Source organism: Prinia subflava, chromosome 3 (assembly GCF_021018805.1).
Source record: "Prinia subflava isolate CZ2003 ecotype Zambia chromosome 3, Cam_Psub_1.2, whole genome shotgun sequence".
Lineage (NCBI taxonomy): Eukaryota > Metazoa > Chordata > Aves > Passeriformes > Cisticolidae > Prinia > Prinia subflava.
The window spans coordinates 3,067,133-3,087,147 of NC_086249.1; the positions used below are offsets into that span (position 1 = coordinate 3,067,133).

The 20,015-nt window shown below is 38.8% G+C and overlaps 1 protein-coding gene across 5 annotated transcripts in view; it reads left to right on the plus strand.

The window, feature by feature from the left end:
* The window catches only part of ALCAM (activated leukocyte cell adhesion molecule), a 117,566-nt gene extending 97,859 nt beyond the window's left edge, over positions 1 to 19,707 (plus strand). For all 5 annotated transcript variants that reach the window (XM_063393793.1, XM_063393794.1, XM_063393796.1 and 2 more), the window contains exons 9-16: positions 4,512 to 4,624; positions 5,483 to 5,618; positions 5,695 to 5,832; positions 7,254 to 7,382; positions 8,080 to 8,118; positions 8,459 to 8,576; positions 15,672 to 15,786; positions 17,380 to 19,707. In XM_063393793.1, coding sequence (XP_063249863.1) covers positions 4,512 to 4,624; positions 5,483 to 5,618; positions 5,695 to 5,832; positions 7,254 to 7,382; positions 8,080 to 8,118; positions 8,459 to 8,576; positions 15,672 to 15,759 — 761 coding nt within the window. In that variant the 3' untranslated portion in view covers positions 15,760 to 15,786; positions 17,380 to 19,707. The remainder of the gene's footprint in view (positions 1 to 4,511; positions 4,625 to 5,482; positions 5,619 to 5,694; positions 5,833 to 7,253; positions 7,383 to 8,079; positions 8,119 to 8,458; positions 8,577 to 15,671; positions 15,787 to 17,379) is intronic.
* Positions 19,708 to 20,015: the final 308 nt, after the last annotated feature.

The window sequence follows — 20,015 nt, forward strand, 5'->3', positions numbered from 1 at the left end:
TGAAATTCTTTTTCTTGGAACAGTAACAATATACACCTAATATATCAGTAGATGATTAATTACACTATTCTATGTAATGAATGTTTTGTCTTTCATAAGATCATCCGTTGTTACTCTGCCCACTTGTTCTGTTTGCCAAGAGCTGGGCATGTAAAACGTGAAAAGGGCCCTGTGCTACTGCCTCTTAACTGCTGGATAGCAAAGGTAGCTTTGCTCTGGTATAACTGACCCTTTAATTTTTTCTCCAAGTGGATTGCATGTCTACTTGTATTTTCATAAATAATTACTCTAAAAAATGGCTTCCTCAGTTCCAAGTTATTTTTAACAAGCGAGTTTTCCTACCTCTTCTATTTTGTCTGCACATTTGAAGAGCTTTACTATGCCAGAGAAACATGTAATTTCCAGACATGAGTCTTCCCAGTGCTGGCAGCTAATGCAGCTACTCAGAACTCAGAGCTGCACTCCAGTACCCTACTGCTTCACTTTACTTAGGCTTCATTTTCTTTTGTTTTGTTTTCCCAAAACACCACTCTCTGCAATAAAGCCTTTTTTTAAAATGAGGTGCAGTGGCCTGGAATAGTTCTGTAATTGCTGAATGTCCAGACAATGCCCTGTCTTTAAGGTACTTCAGTGTCTTGTCTGATGCTGGTCTAAAGCATTTCTGCAGCATGTAATTTGTCCTCCAGATAATACTTACTAATGCCTATCAAATCCTACTTTTTCTCCCTCTTTTGCTTTATTGTCCACCTTTTATATAGATGAATATTCCTCTCTATGCTCTTACACTAAAAAATTCTTGATTAGGGGTCAGGGCTTTTAATTTCTTCACATCCAATCTCAGCATTTTGGATTTTTTTATTTTCTTTCTAAAAGACCCAGCCACAAACACAACAAAAAATAGGCACTACAATAATACTATTTTAAATTTGAGAAGCTATTTATCATAATACGTTAAATTTCACCTGTAGTGCTTTTTCCCAAACCAATTTCATTGAGCATTATAATGGCACTGATTTCTTTTGGTGTCTAGGTAGGGAAAGCTTCTTACTGGTAAGAAAAGAAACATTATTATGCCATAATCCTCAAATATTTTTTGTACAGAATACCAAGCACCTTTTTTCAAAGTTGATTGTAAATTATGAGACTTACAAAAAGCTGAAAGTTCACATTAAAGCGCCTGAATTACCCATAATGCTTAGAAAAATTATTTATGAAGGAAATTGAGGGGGGATGAAAGATAAAGGACAAACTGTACAACCTGAGCTCCTGCCCTTCAGAGCAGGATCTGTGCAGCCAGGTCCCAGTTTAAATCCAGCAGAACTCTGGTTGGCATGATTTGTCCCTCTACAGAGGGAGAAGCAGAGCAGGATGGATGTTGTGGGTTTGGGGTTTTTTACTCTAGGCTGTAAATTCTCTGCCGGCTCTGTTCCTTCAGTGAGCTTGCCCATGGTCAGATGAGCAAAACTGGCAGGGAGGGGACCAGGGCAAAAGCTGTTTACAGCCACTCACAGAGATGTAAAAGCACACCCTAACTGAGGCAAGGAAAGCACCCAGCAGCTGAGGACAGGTTTATCTTCCCTCAGCTATAACGAAGCAACTCTTTTAACCCACAGTGCCCTTTCGTTTTCTGTTGCTGTAGGGATTTGAGCAGCTTGGTCTAGTGCTGGTGTTCCTGCCCATGGCAGGGGAGTTGGAAGTAGATGATCTTTTAGGTCTCTTCCAGCCCATTCTATGATTCTGTAACTGTTTCTGCACATAAAACCTAGTGTGGAGTAAGTAGGTCTGTGGAACTTCCTCTTCGTGGTGCTTTCCTTTCTGCTAAAATGTGTTCTACAAAGCTTCCAGTAAATTAAAGGTCTGAGGAGTACAGAATTTGTAGTTCTCTGTAGATATTTGTCTTGTCTTCACTTGTCTTTCAGTGAAGTCATTAGAAATACAGGGGAAATCAACTTTTGAATGATGCATGGCAAAATCTACTCTCAAGATACTAGGAGAAGTTTCCAGTTGTCTGCTAGTTTATTTATGGAGTTCAGAAAACAAACAAGTGCCTGCATAGTTTTCCCAATATTCCATCAGCGGTCTCCTTTAAATGCTGGGAGTCTGTCCTAGATGTGCCACAGCTTCCAAACTGAAGTGTGTGCTCCAGTCTTGCCCACATTAATTCCATACCTCCCTCAGATGATGTGGTGGTACGTGCAGAATGCTCTGTTTGTCTCTTCCCTGCCCTACTTGGTATGCACAGCCAGCACTGAAATCAATGCAAGACTTCAAATGAGACCACATTAAGAGCTAGCATATATTGAAAATGGTGCCTGATGAGGAGCTTGTTTCTGAAGAACATTTCAAAGCCAAACATGAAGTGTACAGAAAATTGTCACAGAAAAGTTTTTCCTTCAGTGGAGACAAAAATTTGACAGTCTTCTATATGCATGAAATGTTTTCTCCTCATACTTCTGTACCAAAGAGAGATTTTTACTAAGTAGAGAAGTAGAGGTAACTCCATCACATTTCTTTGTGGACCCTACAGATAAAATGGCAGAAAATTAATCTAACTGAAATGACTCATGTAGAGCTCCTAGAGGGGATCCCGTGTTAAACAGTAGCTTAATTCTGTCTTGCCTCATAAGTCATACAAATCCTGCTCTGAGTTATGTAGCTCATCTCATACACTACCTTTTTCAGAGCTGCTATAGCAACCAAGACCACGGTGTGGGAGGGACTGTGGTCTACACCGCACAAAGAGCGGGCTGAAGAATTGCTCTGGGCTCAGTGTCAGTGTTGCCTGAGATGAAAGCAAAAACTTGCATGAAATTTTGCTTCCTGTGGCAAATGTGAGAGTAATGCCTTCTGAATGGTCTTTGGTGATCTCTCGGGTTTGAGGTGCTATCTGGCTTCAAAGAACAAAAGGTTTAAGGACATGTAGAAGGAAATTCTTGAGGGGAAAAAAAAATCCTAGCTTTTTCTTCAACTACCCCTCTGCCCTGGTAGAATGTGCTTAAGGGTAACACAAAGGAAGAAGAAACACACCCCATACACTATCCAAGCCTATATACTGCTCACTGGAGGAGTCTTGTTATTTTATTTCTTTATTTTTTTTTTCTTCTGGAAGCCACAGGAGAATAGCTGGGTTCCATTTGCTGGTTTCAGGAGAGAGGATAGGAAATCCCCACAGGAATACAGAAACAAGATGCCATTTCATCTCATCAAGATTTTTGACTCCTTCACAGATGAAAGTACAGTCCTTGTGACCTCTTGGACAAGACACTGGGCTTGTAACACAGATAATAATGCTGCAGACCAGTAGTACAGGCTGAACCCTTGTTGTTCCCTGAACTTCTACATGTAATTACAATAGAGTTCCCAGGGCAACCACTGAATGAAGCCAGTTGTGAAGTTCACTGTTTTGTTAATGAAAACTCACTTTCCTCTACTGTGATTTTTGTCTCATGATTTTTTTGAGCTTGGCTTAAAAGCCAAAAGGAGGCTTTGCAGTCCTTTTCCAGCAAGTACCACATTTGAGATGAAGTTGTGTGCTTTTGACTGCATGTGTTTCTCTGTGTGTGCACACATCTGGGATAGTGATTCAACCAGGCAACTTGGCTTACAGGCAAGGCACTGTCAGAGGGGAAGCAAAATAGGGATTGGCAAACTCTGCTTTTCTTTCACTGTAGGATTACAATTTTAAAAAGTGACCAGCCCACCAAATCCTTATACTAAAAAAAAAAAATCCAGAGCAATGTTTCCTGATGTTTCTGTTAGTGGCTCTCACCCTGCCTTGTGTCAAACACAGCTGTCACTGACTGCAATTTCCCTGGACCTTAAATATGTCAGGCAGAGCTTGGACTCTCTTTTGAGGTACACAAAAGTGACATTTTAAGTTATAAATGAGAACAAATAAAGGGCTTCCTGTGCACTTCCCCTGTAATTTGGACTTCTCACCCCTTCAGTCAGTATCATGTCTCATACACCTTCTTTGACCCTTTTCTTCCCCTTCAGATTCTGAGGATAAAAATCCTCTAATTTTATCACACAAAAGAAAGCTACCCCTCGACCTCCCTTTCTCTCCACAATTACTGTCTAGGATAACCTGTCCCCACCCGCACTAGTCCTCCCCTGAAGATGCTTTTTTACCTGGCCCATAGTAAGGTACCCTCACAGCATTCCCTTTCACACACTGTTATGTGAAGTACTTCTTCAGCTTCTTGTGCCTACTCTGTCATCCTTTCAGCTGAACAAGGTGAAAAAAAATATATCCATTTGTCTAGCGATTAGTGAGCTTTTGCTTTTCCTTTAAGCCTATAATTACAGTAAAAAATATGAATGTTCTGCAATGCCTCTTTTAGAATAATTCTCTCATCTCCCTTCCTTGTAAAATTGACTTAGATTTTATTGAAGAAATGAAATCTTGAATTTAATGAGTGCAATTAGTCACATTTTCTTTTCTTGGTAAGCCTCTGAAATGGGCCAGGCTTTCCGAGATTAACTTTTTACAAATGTTCTTTCTATCCCAGATTTGGATTTGCAGCTTACTCCTAGTGGAGAAGTCACAAAACAGATTGGAGAGGCCCTGCCTGTGTCATGCACAATTTCTTCTAGTAGAAATGCAACTGTTTTTTGGATAAAGGTCAGTAATTCATCTATTTCACACTCCATCTGAGTGTTCACCTCTTCGTGTTACTGCTGCTGCTGCTTCAGTGTTTTGAAAGGAAGGAAGGAAGGAAGTTGTTCATTGGGCTTTTTAAAGAATATTGTTAAAATGGGTCTTAGGCATGTGGTTCAAGTGACATCTGCTCACATTGATGACTGAAAATCAGTTACTGTAATTATCAGCTCAGCTTTCAAATGTAGAGAATTAAGGCATATTGTAACACAAATACTACTTTTTTGGAATGGTCTGTACAAGAGAATAAGGTTCTTCTAAGAAAAAAAAGCCCATTTGGAGGCATTTTGGTGCATTTTGTCAGAGGTGTGCTTGGTCTTGGTTCTGATAAACATAACAAAAGGGCAAGGCTTGAGAGGTCAGATGATGAAAAATGCAGCTATTGAGGAGGGTGTCTTTATATGAAACCTGTAGTGCTGGAAACTTACAGTAATAATACCTAATGGTTGTTTATGAGCATGTGTTGATCTTGTAAGCCTTGCCTAGAGGAGATTTGCTTGTGTCTCAAACGTGTTTTATCACTCATGATCTTGGTCAACCTACTAGAAAAACCTAGAGCCAATAACTGATCCCATCTATGCTCTTAATTTAAAAGCTAAATTGTCCAAGAAGAAAAGAGATGGCTTCTATAAATCTCCAGCAGTTCCCACTTTTCATGCTGTATATTCAAATGTACTTATTAATGGGGAAACAGCTTAAAAAAGTGAGGCTCTAGTTTTCCAAAGCATGTGAAAACTTCTGTTGATAGCAGTCACGTTTGTCGTTAGGGAGTTAATGTATCGTGAGTCTGTCTCTGTCATTCCTAACTCTTAACTTTATCAGGACAATACCAGAATGCAAACAAGCCCATCATTTTCAAGTCTGCAGTATCAAGATGCTGGAAACTATGTGTGTGAAACTACTCTACAGGAGGTTGAAGGACTGAGGAAAAGACAGACACTCAAACTTATTGTGGAAGGTAAGCAAGCAAGATAGTTACGACTATTACTTGTTCTTTCAAAATAAAAAAGTTAACAGTAATATTGTTCTTGTAGGAAAACCTCAAATCAAAATGACCAAGAAAACCAACACAAATAAAATGTCTAAAACAATTATCTGCCATGTGGAAGGTTTCCCCAAACCAGCAGTGCAGTGGACAGTTACAGGCACTGGAAGCATCCTAAATAAAGCAAGTATCTTTCCTATTACTTTATTCACCAAAAGCTTGTGTATAGGAAATGCAAATTAAAGCTAAGGAACATTTTTAAGAGAATGAGATTGAAGAAAAGTCTTTTTCATTTATCTAAGAGAAGATTAAGTGGTAGCTGTAGCTACATGGTATTTACATGGATGATTTTTTTTATGATAAAGCCTTTTTGAATAGAACAGGTGAAGGAAAAGGAGATCCACTGGCTACAAGCTGAAGCTGAATGAAAAAGAAAAGGTTACAAATGAAATATACATTTTTAAAATGAAGGAAATTGGTAGTTTTATCTGGGTAATGTGCTGATTTTGCCATTGCATAAAGAATTTGCAAATAATGATGGAATTGTAGAACTTAGATTAAATGGGTACTTGATGTAGGCATTAACTGAGTGAAATTTAATGAAATTTGCCATGTGTGAATCAGAAGTTCCATTCAGTATAGTTCCTCATGAGCTTTGCAGCTTTTATCCTAATATTTATAGTTGGTTTTTTTATGGCTATACCTCTTGTTTCTCCCTGGAAACAGAATGATTATGCCTTCATCCTGAGGGATAAATAAGAAGAACTCATATTTAGCAAGAAAAATACCTGGAAAATATGCAAACTGAAGTATTTTTATATGGTTTACCAAGTCCCATGCAAAGCATTGCTACATTTTGCCTTAGCAGGAAAAATGAATGAGACCTCTCTACAGACAGTGGCTGGAAGTACAATGTACAGCACTCCTGTAGATTCCTCTGCATTTCATTAGGTTTTGCTTTAAGCCTACAGAAATTGTGTAGCTCACAAAATTTGACCGTTTACTTGTAGGTATAGGACAGGAATTGTCTTGAAGCTACATATATGATTGAAAAGAATTTTCTCTAGGTGTTGCATTAGTCCAAGTTTGATGTACAGCAAATTTAAGGAACAACACATCAATATTACAGTACAGATACTAGAGGTGCCACGAGATACATGTAGCTTGGCAAAATAATGTTTACTGTGGAAATAGCTTTGAAAACTGGAAACTGGAAAATTTGGAGCAATTCTTCTCCTTATAATGACATAAAGGAAAAACAGCAAGATGGAAAAAATCATACCTTAGGAGTTTGTTTTAAATACTTGAATTAAAAGCAAATACAGACTGTGGTTAACTTTTTCAGGAAAAAACCTTTTTTATCATTGGTTTTACAGTACACTCTGTACTTTCTATAACTGGATATTTTAGTCAACTTTTTCTTTCAAATATTCACATTATCATTTAATAAAACAATGTAGTATTTCTCTTGCTATTGTTTAGAAAACTGAAATATTAGTTCAAAGTTATTTCTCTCTGAACATATTCAGTCTGTAATACAGGTGATGCATGTATTGTTCTTCGTGTTTTTAAAGGATACTAATCTTCATTTTTCACCTTTTCAGACAGAGGAGACAAAATATGTTAATGGGAAATTTTCCAGTAAAATTGTAATTGCTCCTGAGGAAAATGTAACTTTAACTTGCATTGCAGAAAATGAGCTAGAAAGGACTGTGACCTCCATGAACGTCTCTGCTAGTGAGTGTCCTCTAAAGATAATTTCCTTAAAGTTACAGTTTCTCATAAAGTACCCATACCTCACACTCAAATGAAGAGTAGGTCTGCATAGTAATGTTGATACTAATATATTTAACCTTTTTGTCTTAAGTCAAGCATTTGTAAATCCACTCAGGGTCAGTAGTACATAAAATTTCTTGATAGCTTTCTACAATAAGTCACTTAAGTCATCATGACTTTCTTGACTAGCTACCTCTATTTACAAAAGCAAACAATACTACAAAATAATATTACAACATAATAGTACAAAATACTGCAAAATATACTGAAAACACTTCATTTGCAAGACAGAGATCTTTACTTATTACAAAATTAACAATATCTCTTAGTCCCCAAATTCCAGTTTATTATTACTGGCATGACTTGTACTACAACAGAAATCAGCTACACTGGGCTTTAATCAAATTTCATGATGAAAGGTAGTGAGAAGCTATGGAAAGGTAGCACAGAAATACTCACAAATATTTCTGACTTGGGTATTACAGGTTTAGAGTAAGATTCTTCTAATGCATATAGTATAATTACTGAGGAAAAACTTCTGTTTAAAGATGGGATTAAATATCTTGTTTGGCACTGTTCTAGTTTCTGTCTTTGCTGTAAATAGGTAATTAAAGATGATTTTCAAGTCTAATACGTGTTTTAACATTTTTCATTTCAGTAAATATTCCAGAATATGATGAGCCAGAGGACAGAAGTGGTATGTATGGTTTCCTCTCTCTGTAACCCTTACTTTTGATTGTCTCAGTTCAAGACCTTTTTAATTCACTGCACAAGTCTATGAAAGTCCCTTAAACTGGACTTGATTTGAAATAGCTGGTGCTGTAATTGACCAAGATGTGACTTTCTTGTAACTTAAAAATGCATTTAAAGAGCAATGCTTCTTTTTCTTTTTTTTCTTTTTTTTTCTTTCCTTTTTATTTTATTGCTTGCTAATACCTTTTTGGGGTTTTTTTTGTTTCTGGTGAAAATGCTTTAAAAATGTTATAATGCGTTACTTTATCATAGGTCATCTCATTAACTTTTCTTCTTTGCTTCAGATGACAATAGTGAAAAGGTTAATGACCAGGCAAAGCTAATAGTAGGGATTGTGGTCGGCCTTCTGCTGGTTGCTCTGATTGCAGGTGTTGTCTACTGGCTCTATGTGAAGAAATCAAAGTAAGAATTTTTTGAAAACTTTATACTAAGCTGGAGAAAGAGCAATGATAAGCAGATATGTTTACCTGTTTTCCTTCCTCTACAGCATTCCAGTTTTCTGGAGTGGGGAAAAGGTGTTACAGTAGGTTCACTTGATAGCAAAAGGAAACTTGGTACCTCTGATTGGCTTTTCCTAATGCTTAATGGGACTCATCTCCTGGAGGTGGGGTTCTAAGATTTTTATAGATCTTAGTAGTAAGGAGGTTTCATGACAGCCAAGTCTGTGCTGACTCTTGCATTTAAATATAGTACCTAATTGTGGAACTTGATGTGTGCTGTGCTGGTGCTAGAAAATGCCTACATTTAGAAATTGGCTAGATGGTTTCCTTAAAAATAGAATAACATACAGAATAGGACTCAACCATCTCAGGGAGAAGAGAGAGCCTTAATTGTTTTGTTCACTTGTACTTTGAGATATCTGAAATAAAATTGGTAAAAATAGAGCTTCTGTTGCTGAAAACTCAAGGAGCTCTCATGCCAGTCCAGGTTTTAGCCATCACAGGCGTAGAATAGCATTTTCCAGTGAGGTCTGCCTGCTTTTAAGTTTCTACCCTGTCACAGAGGCTCACTTGAGAAAATAAATGGGAAGGTGTCAAGAAGTGGCCATGTTGCTCCATCCTTCTGAAGCTGGCTGTTACTGTGTGCCCCGTTTGGTCTTAGCCCATCCCTGTGTCCCCAGGGAGAACCGAGGGCACTCAGAAGCAGATTTGTTTTCTGACAGTTCTTACAGCTGCTGCTGAGCAGGGGACGTTCAGTGGCTCTGCAGAGCATGTTCCAGTCAGTACAGGTGTGAAAGCAGGCTGAAAGTTCAATTGGATTTAGTATGATCTTCCATTAAAATTGAATCAAATGAATTCTGAAATATAGTAGTGGGATTTTACTATGAACAAATGTGTTTTCACTGATGTGAAAGTACAACAAGGAATACTCCATCTGCTAAGAAATACTCTTTTTTTGGGTAATACATAAAGACTTTGGCTCAACCATAACTGATCAGGTTTTTGAAGTTTTTCAAATATAGAATTGTTATAAATTACCCATGCACAGAACCAGTCCCAGATACTATAGAGAGTTTTTTGGTTTTTTTCCAAAGCTTATGCTTTTTTTGGTAAAAAATAAAATAACAGTGCTCCTCCTCCCACACTTTGCTACTGTTGCAAAACTGTCTGGGATAACTTTGTAATTCCTTTTCAAATGTGTGAACGTGGAGTCATGAAACTGTGGTATACTGCTTTGGGTTTCTTTGGATGAGGTGGTTTGAGTATAACAAGAGCAGAGAAGGTAAAATACCTCTTCTTGTACCATTAGGTAATGTGGGGAGAGCTGACAGGAATTGTAGAATATAGCATGAGATGAATTTATGAATTACAATGATTTTTTCTGCTTCCAAGACAGGATATAGCATAATCTAAATGGACATCACTTCTTTTCCTCATGCTCAGCTTCCCTTCCTAAAGCTTAGAGGAAAAGTTAGAGCTAGAATTGATTAGACAGGTTCACTGGAAAGAGAAATGTCTTTATAGTTTAATAATAGTCTCTGTATTTGACACATGGTTGCTGGCTTCTAAACCCCTTAATTGATGTATCATCATTGACAATCTCCTGTTCTCTGTATGTTTTTAAATTGATCTATTGTTATCCTCCTTGCTTTCTGCAAACCCTACCTGCAGGAGCAAGCAGAATGTCAGTACCAATTCTGACAAAGTTTTCATTATGAGTCATAGCCTAGAAATCAAAGTAGACCTTGCAAAAAGCAGCTTACACCTCTGGACACAACCCCCCACCTCCATCCAGGCCAGCAGGTAGTAGTAATTTTCTGAACCACCCTTGACCAGTAACTCACCTAATCTCTATCCCCAAAGTGACGCCAAAGGAAAGTCTGAGAAGGCAGCAGCACAGAACTTTCCAAGTCTGCCGAGGCAAGAAAAACATTACTTTTTTTTGTTATTGGTGTTGTGGTTTGTATAATCTTCTATTGTCTTGTCATCCACACTAAGTAGGAATTATACTTGTTGCCTTGGAATAGATTCACAATAAATCACAATGTACAGTAACTCACTGCCTCAGCTCCACTTGATGGAAAAGCTGATTATTGCCACATATTCTTTTCAGTGTGAATATTATCCCATAAATCAGAGACTCATCTGTATTCCACATCCCACAACCAGCCTCCTCCCGAGTAAGGAGTTGAGGCTACCTACCCCAGCATGCCTTGTTTCTCCTTCATCTGAGCAGAAGGCCAAACACTTGTTCTCTGCAGATTTCTCCTTTTTCCAAAAAGGATGTTGTAAACCAATCTGCACCAAACAGAGTATAACTCAGCACTTCAGAATCTTTCTAAAATTTTTGTGTCAGGCCTCAGTTGAGAGATTGCAGGACAGCCATCTTAGGTAAATGCTTCATGTATGACATTTTCACCTTGCCAGAAACAACTGAGGGTACAGCAGAAATTAAAGATTCAGAAAGGAAATAGTGCACTCAGCACCCTGTCCCCTGCTCTCTAGTGATGGAAGTTTGCATGTAGCTGGATCTTGGCCCCGTTTTTGTTCCTGGAGTTTGGAGGTGCCCAAATCTCAAATCACAGGAGGCTAGATCAAGGTTAAAGTGGTTCAACATCCAGTGAAGGAAACTTCAGCTGGGCTGGCTGAATCACAGCAGCAGTCAAAGTTGTTCACACTCAGAGCACATCAAACTTGTGAAATGTTTCTTAGGTCACAGTAATGACAGAGGTTAGTGGCATCTCTGAAACTGAACACTGGAAGCATAACAGTTCTGCTTTTCTGATGCTTTATAGCAAAAAAGCATATAAGTCAGATGTAGTGGGCCAAATATGTAAGAAACTTACTATGTGTCCATCAAGACTCAGAATTTGTGTGGGTTTTCACTCAGTTCCCTTTCAGAGAAAAGACATAGTTACAAAACATCTCTGAAAGTGTCAGTCATGACACAAATCTAATATAAAAGTGACACAAATTAAAAACAGTCACCCATTTCTTGATGACTGGAATATTTTTCTAGTATCTCCATGGTTTTTCCTACTGGTGGACATTTGAAAATAATTGGAGGAAGTGGAAGGCAAGAATGGAGTAAATAAGGAGGTTGCACCTAGTCCAGACTGGGGTGTATAAAACCATTAGGTCCTAGAAAATCATCTGCAGCAGTGCAGTTGAGTGTAGCTTTAATGAAATTCATGGCTCTTGCTTCAGCACCCAGAACTACACAGATGTGTATCATCTTACTTGCCATTCTCACAAGGCTGGGTAACAAGGACAAGCAGCACTGCATGTTTTCTTCCTTAAATAGTGTTGAGGGCATGGCCTAGACTTGCAAGATTAAAAGAAATCAGAAATTAAAAGCCTACAGCAAATTTTGGGTCACCTATATGTAGCCTGTATTAACACTACAGCAGGCAAAACAACTATCATGGAAAATGGTCTTCATATTACAAGCAATGCTATGAATAGTAGCTGAACAAGATCCATGAAAACAGTGGCCCCACAGCACAGACACTCCAAAGAATGCTAGAATCTCACTTTGGTACTACTTACTGACAGATTTTGATTAGGATTCCCTGAGGATAATTATTTTCCTGAAGAGCAAGCATAGATAAATATTAAATATGCGTCATAATTTTAGCAAGGGTTCAGAATGATCCATGATTTACTAATTAATTTAAAGGGAAAAAAAAAAAAGAGTTGAGCGAGTAAACTCATATTTACACAACCAACTTCTCACTCTTCAGAACAACAGCATACAGAAGTGTGGGCTTTTTTTTTTGTGGAGCTGCAGATAATGACAGTGTGAGAGTGCTCCAGGTGTGGTCAATGTGGGCTGTATTCCCTTTTGGATAAATCCTTGGGCATATTTCTACCCATTCAGACTCCATTGCCCAGCTTCTCAGATACTATGAGGAAGTCGATCTTGAGTTGCAAGTGGAGCAAGCTGGCAGGAGTTAATGCTCAAAAAAAGTAAGGAACAATTGTTGTTGAATGTTAAGCTGGAAAAGGACCATTTGTGCTGTGCCTGAAGTCACCTCAGGAAGTGATGGAACCCATGTTTTGAGACATTTCTGCTACAAACCCAAGCCACGTCTGTCGAGCCCTGGGGACTGGTGCCGTGCCAGGGGCGGCTGTTCCTCTGCTGTTGGCAGGGCGCTGCCTGTGGAGCACACCTCTGTCCAAAATAACTCCTGTGCCTCTTAATTACACTATTTAGACAGCACTAAAAAAGGTAGCAGCATTGTTTGTGCTGAGTCTGCCTAGATAATGGTGTTTGGGGAACAAAAAACCAGGTCAGCAGTATCACTGAGCCATCATAAATAAACGGCCGCATTTCATTCTGGGGCACTGAGAATCGAAATCCAGCTGATTGTCAGACATGAAAAACTGCTGCTGCTCTCGTTTCAAGCAAGTGGTTTGTAACATCCTCCAAAAGAGTTCTGGAGCACCTGCCTCTTTCAAAGATAGTGATGCCCTTTAAGTCTCCCATTTTTGCCCAGTGTGGCTTTAGGAAAATAAAGGTGACATTTAGTTTGACTGAATGTAGAACTAAAATAGATTACTTTCAAAATCAAAACCTGATCTCATTGCAGAATCTCCTGATGTTAGTCATTGAATACTTTTAATCTAATCAAAAACCAGACAGTTAGTTCCCTCTGCTGTTAAGTGTCAGGTGATATGAGATTCAGTCTGATTTGGGCACTGTAAAAGTGATGATAAGAGGCCAAAAAAAAAAGGATTTCAGTGAGCCATGCCAGTAGTCTATCCAGTCTCCAAGAGCAGACATCAGCAGTTATATGAGGGCAGATGTGCATGATGCTGCTTTCTCACATCCAAATCACTTCAGCTCAGGTAATAGCCTGAGTCTAGATTCTTTCAGCTTTTCATCTCTTCCCCTATTGTCTCTAATTTTGTAAGACTTATTTATGGAAAAAACTCATTAGCACATGACAAGCCAAATTATGTGCTCAACCTAAACCAAGCATGTTTTAAATCTAAATTACAAACTTTTTTAATTTTCAAGGGATTTTTTTGAGGAGTTGTTTCTTTTTTGTTGGGATTAAAGAGATTTGTGGAAGGTTATTAAGCTCACAGAAGGTCAGCCTCTACCAAGCATTGAATTTTCTTCTTCATTGCATCTCACATCCTTTCCTTTTATTCATGTCACCTGTTTCAGGTTTTGAATACCAGAAAAAAATAGACAGTTACTGCACAATAGAAATTTGCCACTGTAGAACAAGTTACTTTGTAACACCATCTCAGCACTTTTAAAATTAAATTTGCCTGTAATAAAGAGGAGCTCAGATCTTTACAGTAAATGAGTTTTCAGCATGACACCTTCCTGTCAGTCACACAAATGTAACAGAGGCACCCTAAACCAATAGCAAAAAGTAAATGCGGCTTTAAAACATTAAAACTTATGGCCCCTCAGGAAATAACCTCCTCGAAAACAGGAAGGATTTTAGAGTGGTCCCTTTCAGTGTAGCCAGTGGGATTTGGGATTCCCTGGCATTCCACCTCAGGCCAGGGAGCAGCATTTCAGCGGAGGTGGGGAGGGCTCAGGTGCATTTGCATCCCTCAGGAGCTCTCCAGAGACAAGGACCAAACTGCCCTCCCCAGCAGCGCTGCTCCAGGGTACCCAGCCCATGGTGCAGCCGCTCTCCCAGCCTTCGCTCAGGTGGAGAATGTGCACAGGGATGTCCCACCTGCCCAAATCCCACTGCTCTGGTGGGTGCATTCCTGCATGGTGTGACATGTCACACTGCCTGGCTGTGTCTGCATTGCATCCTGCAGCTCCGGTGGGTGCATTCCTGCATGGTGTGACATGTCACACTGCCCTGGCCCGTGTCTGCACTGCATCCTGCAGCTCCGGTGGGTGCATTCCTGCATGGTGTGACATGTCACACTGCCTGGCTGTGTCTGCACTGCATCCTGCAGCTCCGGTGGGTGCATTCCTGCATGGTGTGACATGTCACACTGCCTGTCCTGTGTCTGCACTGCATCCTGCAGCTCCGGTGGGTGCATTCCTGCATGGTGTGACATGTCACACTGCCCTGGCCCGTGTCTGCACTGCACCCTGCGAGTCACCACCAGTGCGGGGCTCTGCCCCGAGGCCAGGGCGAGCATCCACATCCATCCCTCACAGCAGGCCGCGCCTTTCTGCGGGGGAAACAGATTATCTGTAGGGAAAATGCGGATGCGATAATCTGCTTTGACACAAGGGATTTACTTTGTACCACTCAAACACGTTTGCCCATTTACATTTTAAAAATTGGGGCCTTCAAAATGTTATCACAGCACTGCAGGAATCTTTCACCTTGGCAGACAGTGAGGCTTCTCACAGATTAAATGAATGGCATAGTGGTTTTATTGTGCTAAGCTAAACTAAGCATTTAACTCATTAATTCATCACCACTACTTGCATTAAGGAAGACCTGCTATTTTAAATGAGCCATACCTCTTTTTTTTCCCCCCCCGAAACATTTACACAATCTCATCTTTACCCAAAAATTGTCAGTCATAGCTAACACAGACCTACAAGCCAGAGTGAGATTTTTTTTCAGTGTTGCCAGAATTTTCATGAATTTCTCCACATTTAAAGAGCTTCCGTTTGGCACGGGCTCTGAAAGGCATTTACTGCAAGTACACAAAAGATTGCTGTGTTGATCAAGATATCTTAGCCACTCTTGTAACGTTTTAGCATGCCTTAAAGCAGATTCGTGTTTATTGAAACAAGCTGCACAATTACTTTGTCAAGAAACATAGATCTCCACAAGTGCTTTAACCTTACTAAATGTCTGCTAGCTCAGAATAATTCTGGATTCCTCCAGAGGTAGATGGAACTCAGAGAGCCCTGTTGCAATTCTTCCTGTGGTACTCACAGCAGTTGGGATCTGGTGTCACTGTCCTGTTTACAGACATATGCAAACCTGTTGCCCTGCTCAGAGCAGAACTGTCAAAATTTTCTGTTCACTGTGAGGGGAGGAGGCAGTGTCATTAATATGGGTATGGAACAAAATACTGTAGGCATGCAAAAGTGACCTTCTTTGCATTATAGGTCAGCGTCAAAACATGTAGACAAAGATCTTGGGAATATAGAAGAAAACAAAAAACTAGAGGAAAACAATCATAAATCTGAAACTTAAGAGAAAATGTGTCAGTCATCATTCCAGGTAAGTGTTTCATATTACAGCATTAAAATCTCTTTGTCTACCATTTCTCTCTGGTGATCAAAGCTCTAGCTTGGTCTGACACTCACCTTCCAGAGGCAAGGCAGTGGGGTCATTTTGTGGTGTAGTTTTAGGACAGACAGACTCAAGTTTTTGGCCAGTTAAGAATTCAGAGCTGCACATACAAATATAAGAAGAAGGCTGACCTTAGGAGGGAACTTAATACTTGGGTTTATTTTAATGCATGTGCTTGAAGAAATGAAAATACAAATTTGTGTAAGGTACCACTGTGATACATGTGTGTGTGTATGTATGAAGAGTGTGTTTAGATAGAGTTCAGAAGGTTTCAAGTTATTACCTGAAATGTTTACAGGAACTTCTTCCCCTCCAAAAGCAACAGCTTCCAAGTGCTTGGTCACTTTTTTCATCATTAATGCAAAGGTCATGAAACTTCCTTCCCTTAGAACAAAACAATTCTCGTAGTCTGGATTTCACACACCTGTGCTGTGATGGGTTTTGTCCTGGAAAGAGACACTGTGTATTCCATTAGTAACAGGTTTGAAAGTTTTCCCTGCTGAGGTCTGTATGAAGTGAACTGTTTACAAACGATCTGGCAGATGCCAAAGTTCTGTTTGGAATTACAGGAGCACTGCAGAGCACCAAGAGCACCACCCTGTGCTCACACATATATACACCGCTGCTGCACCTCCTCCTAGTACCCAAAGGAGGGGGGGTAGAACATTTTTCTGGCCTGTGGGCCATTTAAAATTAACACTGTGATAACACAGGAGTCTGTAAAACCAGCTAACCATAGAGAGGTTTGTTGAGTTAGTCATCAGATGTTCTTAAAAATGAGAGTATTACATGTTTCATTCTAAGCTCCTCCACAGGAAAGCTGTAGACAACCCTGATTTTCAGTGACCTCGAGTAAATAGCACTGGATACCTTCTTGAGGTAGCAGTGGTTTAAAGCATGTGGAATTATGAAAATTCATATTTACATAACAAGGTTTCTTATTTAAATGAATGCAACTGTCAGCAATTTCAATATGTCAGCATTGTCTGAAATTTTGAAATACAACCCACAAGTTTTGCATTAAATGTGTAGGATTTATATATATAAATCATATAGAGCAATTACATAGTATATAAAGAGATGCAGCATTGCTGTAGGCACTTTACCAGCAATATCACTGTTTCACTAGTTTGGAAAAGGGAATTGGGAATACTGAAATTATGTCCTAAGAAGGATTTAAAGGTGGAAAACAAGTCAATTTGGATTTTGAAAAAGTTGCAGTGTAAACACACTGTGTGCCTTCAGTGCAATCTTTTACTCTGTATTCCTTCAGATCGGTAGATCTGATAGTAGATAGTGGATAAATGAAATGACCATAAATCCATTACTTACCAGATAAACTTACTGGCTTTACCAGTAACAATATTGCAGCAGCGATTCTTGTTGTGAAAGAAAGCGTTTACATCACTGCAGAAGAAAGCACTGGTCATGTAGCTGTTCATTTAAAGCTTAGATACTGAGTAGTTGTGATGGTTAACATATTTTAAAATATTTAACTGCCTTTATCTTTCATATTTGCAGAGAATACATATAGACCAATTGAAGCATGAACGTGGATTGTATTTAAACATATACAAAGAAGTGACAGCTATTCATGGTTCAAGTATTAAGCAGATCATACTACCAGGTTTTCAAAGGATTTTAGACACAATTATCTCAAGCTAAAAAAAACCCACAAACTAATTTTGGCAACAGCCATGATAATAGGTCACCATGTTGTGTTCTGTTTGAAATATTTTTTTGTAAATGTCTGCACTGAAGATTTCTTTTTGTTTGCCTTTATGTAAATTTTTTACGTAGCTATTTTTATACACTGTAAGGCTTTGTTCTGGGAGTTGCTGTTAATCTGATGTATAGTGTAATGGTTTTATTTCAATTGTTTTTATGACACCCTTTGAGCAGGTACATGTCTGATTCTGGTTGTTATCAGTGAAGCCTCTGCTTTGTAGCAAGTACCTAGAGTGTAAGATTGTCTTAAAGGAAAATGTCAAAGTCCTTTTCATTCTTTGAAATCATGGTAAAGCAGAAGGGTGACAGCTGTGACAAGGATGAACGAAATTGTTAATGAAAGTGAACATTTAAAAAACCATGCAAAGCTAAACAAGCTAGAAAGGGAATAAAGAGTTTCCCTATGAAGTCTGGGTATTGAGTAAGGAACACTAGGAAAAATTCCTAGCCTACATACAGCTGGTGGCTAAAAAATCCTTTTCTTCTAAAGCAAGACATGCATTTTATTGATGGTTATCAGTCATCTTTCATGTTATCATTAGGATAAGGAACTGGAATTCTGGATTAATTTTGATTCCTTTATGTTATTCGCTGCCTTAAAGTACTGTACCTTTCCTTCTTTTCAGAGAGATACCAGTCAGAATTGGAAACTTTTTTAAAAAGTGATCATATCAAAGCTGCATTTTTTTTCCCACAAAAATAGAATATATATATATATTTTTTGTGTGTTTTTGTTAACGATGCTACAGATATTGAATGCACCTTGAGATAATTTTAGTGTTTTTAACTGGTACCTAATTTATCAAACAGTACATATAATTGTAACAATGAAATGTCTATGTATCTTTAGTTACATTCAAGTTTGTAACTTTATAAACATGTTTTTTGCTGGAGGGAATTTTTAGAATGGTACTTGATAAGAAAAGGTTTTAGGGTGAATGGCCAATAGAAAGCTGTACTTAAGGGAGATAAGTTTCATCTTATCTGGAAAGTTAGTTTCTGGAAGAAGGTAACAGGCAGCTTTGATGGAGAGGAACAGTAGAAGTAAGCAGAACATCAGGTTTCCATTTACAAATATCCAGGGAAAAAGTAAGTTTTTATAGACTGGTAGGCAAAAATAAATAAATAAATAAATAAATAAAAAGAAAAAGATGGACGTTAGGAAATGTATTTTGCCACTTTTGCATTATTTAGGGGGCAGAAAACACTGTTACTTGTAAATTTGTAAAATGTTAAATGTCTGGGCAGTAGTGACTGATGTCTTAATAAAAGCTTCCTGTAGTGCATTGGCATGGATTAAATACATAAGATGTCCTATAAACTCTATGCTGTATAAAATATTAGAGGGAAATCCTGTTATATGCCTCTAAACTTTAATTTGTTACTGTTTTATTTGGCAAAAAGAAAAAAAAAAATTATAATCTTGGTCAATATTTAAACCAAAGTAAAATGGGGGAAAAACCAAAGTAATTTGTTTTGCATGGCTAAGCCATTCTGTTATCTCTGTAAATATTGTGATTTTTTTCTTTTTAGAATTTTGTTAAAAAAATTCTAAAATTTTTAAACACCTGTTTTTCCAAAATAAAACGTGAACACACAAAAAAGTTACTTTATATATAAATATATCTTTTTCTTTTGGTGCAAGAACACTGCCAAGCGATACACGTTTTTTAAAAGAAAAACAAATTCAGTGGGCATGACTCTGAATGGGAAAAGTTGTGCCAGAGTCCTGTCAAGAAGAGTGCATCTATCACCTCTCTTTGTTTGTAACACTACAAATAATTCTTAAACGCAGAGAGGAATCTTCCAAAGATAGGGAAAACTCCAAAGGGAAAGCATAGGGAAGGGCTGAAAATTTTCATATCACTGTCAGGGGAATATAGGGCAAACGAGAAGAAAAAAAAGTCCTTCAACTTTCACAGCTACAGAAAAAGGAATATAAAGAACTCCTCGCCTTTTGGGATTCTGCTTGATCTCCTATGCACTTTAAATCGTCAGTCCGAGGAGCTGGATTTTTCACTGCTCCAGGGTCACTATAGGCAAGTCTCAAGAACCAAGAGTGCAAAAGAATTAATGTTTCTATCCATGCCTAAACAACAATAAAACTGAAGTATGTCTTCACTGGCTTGTGTGAAATCTCAGTTTACAAGAACACGTGTGAGCCCGAGGGGAGGCTCTTACCCCGAGCTGGAGTTGCTGCTGCTGCCTGTGGTCCTGCAGATACAGCCCTGCAGAGTCTGGCTGGCAGCAAGAGTCATGGGCTGAGGGGTGAGGGTTTGTGGAGTTTCTGCTGCCCCACAGCACCTGAGGACCACAAGCACTTGCTCAGAGAAAAGCACAAGCTGGCCCACAGAGCCTTGCCAAAGTTCATCATGCAGGTCTCTGCCTGTGACCTGGACAAATAATGACAAATAATTACCCTAGCAGTG